The sequence below is a fragment of the Phoxinus phoxinus genome, assembly GCF_949152265.1.
Source record: "Phoxinus phoxinus genome assembly, chromosome: 8".
NCBI lineage: Eukaryota > Metazoa > Chordata > Actinopteri > Cypriniformes > Leuciscidae > Phoxinus > Phoxinus phoxinus.
In genome coordinates, this window is record NC_136883.1 from 36,691,181 (window position 1) to 36,697,180 (window position 6,000).

At 39.7% G+C, this 6,000-nt stretch overlaps 1 protein-coding gene across 3 annotated transcripts in view; it reads left to right on the plus strand.

Moving 5' to 3' along the window:
- Window positions 1–6,000, plus strand: part of LOC307002874 (transcription initiation factor TFIID subunit 4) — a 108,731-nt gene that overhangs the window by 20,439 nt on the left and 82,292 nt on the right. For all 3 annotated transcript variants that reach the window (XM_079620817.1, XM_079620816.1, XM_079620818.1), the window contains 3 exons: window positions 885–1,007; window positions 2,503–2,592; window positions 5,541–5,690. In XM_079620817.1, the coding sequence (XP_079476943.1) occupies window positions 885–1,007; window positions 2,503–2,592; window positions 5,541–5,690 (363 nt within the window). The remainder of the gene's footprint in view (window positions 1–884; window positions 1,008–2,502; window positions 2,593–5,540; window positions 5,691–6,000) is intronic.

Consider the following 6,000-nt stretch of genomic DNA (forward strand, 5'->3'; position numbering starts at 1 on the left):
TAATTTATATCAAGTAATCACACGTTAATTCAATCAAGAATAATAGAAATTACCAACAAAACTAAAAAAATCTAAATTAAATCATCCGTATCCTTTTCGAGTTCTTCAGTTGTCATGAAGTCACAGTGTCACTTCTGAAAATGAAGCTTATTAATATGTTTTGCATGGTGGCATTATTTTTAATTATTTTCAATTCTTGGCATTTCCTTTCCCAAACTCTCATTACTTTACTGCCAAAAATATCATTTAAATTGTTTCATTATTTGTTCATAATGTGACAACAATAACGATACATTATTTAAATGCTACAATACATAATGATAGTTGATATGTTGATATGATAATTTATGTTGACAGTAATATATGTCAAATAATCGCACGTTATTCAATCAAGAATAATGGGAATTGCCAAAAAAACATGTGAACAGTGTCACTTCTGAAAATAAGCCCCTTTTGACTTTGTGAAGTGTGACCTGGAAATGTTTTAATGAGATCCACCCATTCATGTATTATTTGAGTTCAGTGTCGGCGTCAGGAAGATGATCAGCGCAACACGCCACCCGCCTTAAAACAGACTTTTGATTGACACATTCTCTAACCTCAAATGATTGACAGTTTTGTAGCATTTAAATGGAATTTAGAGGATTTCATTAAAATACTTTATTTACCCGTGAGCGCCGATCGCTGATTATGACAACAAAAGCACAACAGAGCGCGCGCGTGTGTGTGTGTGTGTGTGTGTGAGTCAGAACCGGATAAACTGTTTACTAACACGAGCAGCCGTCCAAAATCAAGACACACTTCTCAGCTCGGCCTGTGATGATGTGTCATTATGAGGCTCGTCTAATTCAACATGTCTGTAAAAGTCTCTCTCTGCTCGACAGGAGATGCAGGAGAACGTGAAGAAGTGCAAGAACTTCTTGGCGACGCTGATCAAGTTGGCATCCCATAATTCCCCTTCCCCGGAGACGTCTCGAAACGTGAAGGCGCTGGTGCAGGATTTACTGGTACGTGTGCCGGTTCTGCTTCAGAAACATCAGATTCTCTTGATCTTCTTTGAAGGGCCTCATTTTGCATCCCCAATATAACCTCTGCTTAGAAAATCCAGTTCTGAGATCCAGGTTTAAAAATAAAGGTGAGCGAGCGTTCTCAGTGGCTGGTCCTGATCTCTGGAGTAGCCCTGCTCATATAAGAACAGCTCGGACTGCTGACATTTTAAAGTCCCACCTGTAGTCCTTAGCTTTCATTTTGAGTTGAGTTTTGCTACTGTGACATTCTCTACTGTGTTTTTTGGTTTTGTTTATTTGTTCATTTGTGTGTATCACTTCGGTCAACTGTGGTTGTTTTTAAATGTGCTATACAAATTAGGGATGTACCATCCAGATTTTTGGGGTTAATCCGAAACCAAATACCGAATCCTACTCCAATCCTCAATTCATTAAAGGACAATTCCGGCGAAAAATGAACCGAGGGGTAATTAACACATGGTTACCGAGTCGACCGTTCTCTGGGATGTGTTTTCATTATAATCGAATGTAAAGTGTTTTAATATCTCTAAAAACTGATTAGCTTATAACGCTAGTATATGAGGCATAGAGTAAGTAAAAGTAAATCGCTAGTTAATACCGCTAACACGGCTCAGAATAGCCTCACACTGCAAACCGAAGCATTGAGAACTGTGTCAGTGTACAGACCGTTTAATAAGAAGATACTTTATAAAGACAGTACACGTCGCGTATACAGGCAGGAGCCATCTTGGAAAACAGACTCGACCAGTCGAGCAACGAACGCCGTGCTAAGTGAGCTGGTCGATAGGTTTAAGTCACAGTTCAGCTCACGTAGCACGGCGTTCGTGGCTCACCCACTCAATAGGCAACATTATGCCAGGATGACAAGTGGGAAAAAAATATTTTGACAATTACCATAGGCCTATGTTTACCCCATCTCAAGATCCAATCAATAACCAAAATATTAGCTAGCTAATGGTTTGGTTAACTCAAGTTTAGCTGTGACTGTCCTTCCTCTGCCGTACCTGAAGTTGCTGCATTTTGGCTGCTGTCTGTAGATTCCTTCATTGCAAATTGACCATGTAGCTCGACTTGAATCGCCGTCTTTTGACTGAAAGTAACTGCCAAACAACACTTTTTCAGCTCACAAGTTTCATTTTCACTTTCTCACAGTTGCATTCGAACGGTCCACCTGCGTAAACACCTTCCCGTAATCAACGGCGGCGTGACATCGACCAGCGCGTAGTGCAAGCCTAGGGTTCGGTTCGGTGTAAAAAAATTCTAAGGTTTGGCAGAAAACGAACCCCGTCAAAAAGCCCAATATTCGACCGAATCCTGGATTTGGTGCATCCCTGATACAAATAAATTTGAACTTGAAAATGACATTTGACTCCTGTAAACTCATTTGTTTTCATCCTGCACTAATCATCTCCTCTTCCTGTAGTCTGCATGTTTTTTCGCTGTACACATGAACATCTGCTGTCACTCCTCTCAGGATGCAAAGATCGACCCGGAGGAGTTCACCAGCCGGCTACAGTCCGAGCTCAAGTCGTCTCCGCAGCCTTACCTGGTCCCTTTCCTGAAGGTACGATCACACACGCGTGCTGGGGAAAGTTACTTTGAAAAGTAATAAAATTTTGTGTTACACTCTTAAAAAGTAACTAATTGACCCTTCGCAGGGAGTTTGATTGACAGGTGATCTGACCAATCATAATCCGGCATCCGCCGAATCCGCCATTTTTGTCCGAAAAAGCAGCCAGGAGAGTTAGTAGAGTAACTTGAGAAGCGGAGTGTACTGACGTATTTCCGCGGTTAAAACAACATTCCTTCTGATGTTCATTCATGTTTATTTGATGCTATAAATGACCTGGATCATAAGAGATGATCGGTTCACGAGCGGCTTTAACAGGGTTCCCACGGGTCCTTGAAATACTTGAAAGTTTGTGAATCTGAAGAAAAAAAAGTCAAGGCCCTGGAAAGTTTTTGAAAATAAACACACATAGATACATACAGGTCCTTGAACGTGCTTGAATTTATTTTGTGCAAGAAGTTTTCTGGAAAAAATTCCATATTATTCCCTCCCGTCCGCTAATGTGTTATTTCACCAACACTTTGTGGCCTATGCACACTAGTCTGCTTGATTTATGTTAGTTACGCGCATTTACTCGTTATGTCGTGTTTCCCGCGTGAGGTACTTTGTATTGTACGTTGCCGTGACGCTCACGGACGCAAAACTGTAACAATGTATCTTACAAGTTAACTCGATGTAACCTTGCTCCCACTTGAAATATGTCCCCACATTAAGTCCCCGCAGCTAGCGGATCGTTAGGAAAGATTAGATGAATGTGATCATTTATGTTTGGGCCTGAAATCACTGATACAACCTTTAAGTCCTTGAATTTGAGGGTATTGGACCTGGAAAGTCCTTGAAAGGTCTTGAATTTAAAGTTAACCGAGGCGTGGGAACCCTGACTGAGGCTCTAGCGATCTGTCAGACACATTAAAGAGCCAAAAAACAGTATTCATGTTTAAATTTCTTTAAAAAAATGACCAAATTTGAAAGTTGAGATTTTGTTTCATATCAAAAGTAAGCTGGTCTGTCCTCTCTCAGTGTGTTGTCAGTGTCCTCTCTGCTCCGCGGTGTGTTTTACACTGCTTGAGAGAGGTGTGGCTTGTCGGACATAGCAACAGTAACTAAAGGGGGCGGGTCTTTGCGAACGGTCAATTGCGTTACTTAGTTGCTTTTAAAGAAAAGTAATGCGTTTCGTTACTTTTGCGTTACTTTTTCTCACCTGGGCTGGGCTTGTTTTTTCTTTTATTTCTAGTTCTATTTTTAGGCAAATGTAAAGGCCTTTTCAGACCAAAATTTAAATAATAAGTCTGAAGGAAATGCAAATTCACACGTGTACAGTAGAGGGCGCCGCCCTTTCAGCTTCTGCCATTCTGGATCACAGAAGAATAGGATGCAGGAGAAGAAAGTTTAACACTACAGTACTTTACCAATAAAAACTAAAAATCGAAAGTCATTTTTGCTTGTGGTTTAATTGAATCATCAGATTAGTGGCGAGTACATTGGTCAATTAAGTGAGATTAAATGCATACAAATACTTGTTTTATTTAACATATTTAATTATTGGAGGTTTGCGTATTATTCTGATTTTGCATTTCATAAATTTTATTTATTTTGAGGAATACTGAATATTTTTTGTGCAAGTGAGATTCACATTTAGTCTAGAAGGACAATAACCGTCATGTTTACACACAACATGTGTCTCTGCACTTACTCACAGTTATTCTCAACATGAGGATGAGAGAGCTGTCAATCAATAAATGTGGAAAAAGTAACTTCTGTTACTTATTAGAAAAAGTAACTCTGCTGTAAATTCAAAAGTAATGCGTTACTTTGCTAGTTACTTGAAAAAAGTAATCTGATTGCGTAACTGAAGTTACTTGTAATGAGTTACACACAACACTGGTTAACACACATGGCTTGGGTTGCTCGCGGTCAGTAGGTCCAGCCAGGCGTAATACGTGTCATATCCTGCACGGTCCGACCTGGCACGCTAATGCGGCCGCGCTGTCATGCTACGTTAGCTGGCTTACGTCAAAATCCTCCAGAAATAGACATCGGGAGCCTGCGGCGTCCTCACGGGACATCAGGGAGACGTCTTTGATTGCTGAGGTTAATGATCTTTGTCGGCCTCTGTGAGAAAAATGATGGTTTTACACACACAAAACTTTATATCCTAAAACGGAATTGGAATTACATATATAAGATGCTTTTGTTATTGTGAATGATTCATCAGTGCACGTTATTCCAAAGAAAATAAAAAGTTCTGGTCTTCTACAAGAAGATTATTTGCAATATTATATCAGAAGTTCAGTATTTGAAAATGTCCAAGTCAAAGCAGCACGATTAGAAATGTGCAAACGTTTTTAAATTATAATTTCAATAGTACATTCATAGACATTCCATGTTTTCACAGGATAAACTTGTTTAAAAAGCGTGATTGAATGATAAGTGAAATATGTGACCCTGGATCATAAACCCAGTCTGGAGTCGCACGGGTATATCTGTGGCAATAGCCAACTATACATTATATGAGTCAAAATTATCCATTTTTCTTTTATGCCAAAAATCATGAGGATATTAAGATCATGTTCCATGAAGATATTTAGTAAATGTCCTACCGTAAATATATAAAACATGTATTTTTGTGAGTGAATGCAGCACAATCGTGAACATAAATGCACAACTTTAAAGGAGATTTTCTCAATGTTTACATTTTTTTGCTCCTCAGATTCCAGATTTTCAATAGTTGTATCTCGACCAATTGTCCTATCCTAACAAACCACACATCAATGGAAAGCTTATTTATTCAGCTTTCATGTGATGTATACATCTCAATGTCAAAAAATTGACCCTTATGACTGGTTTTGTGGTCCAGGGTCACATTAGTGATAGGAAAAAAGGCAATAAAATCATGCCATTCATATTTGACATCGGGTCTAACGCTGTGTTTGTGTTTGCAGAAAAGTCTCCCTGCGTTGCGCCTGTCTCTCCTGAACAGCCAGCATTCTCTCACTCAACCTCCACAGCCCAACAAGAGCAGTGTGACGCCGGTCCAGACGGGTGTCAGTGTTCGTCCACACCAGCCCAACAGCACCACTGTCCTGCCGCAAGTATGACCTCACCACTCACTCATCGTCTGATCTCAGCGTGCTTCACTTTTCTCTTTTCCATTCATACAATTCAGCAGAAACTACACCATAACTACTATCCAGTCCAGACCGAAGCAGCAAGACACGACATAGACTGTAAAAAAATAGGAACTTGACGCAAGTGACGCAACGCGTTATAGAAACGACACCTCAGACTGACAGACACGGAAAAATAAACGTGAATTTAGGCTACTTCAGTTTTGTACACACTGTCATGTTAATTATAATCAAATGCATTTTGTTTTATTGACCACAATATTATCATTGATAT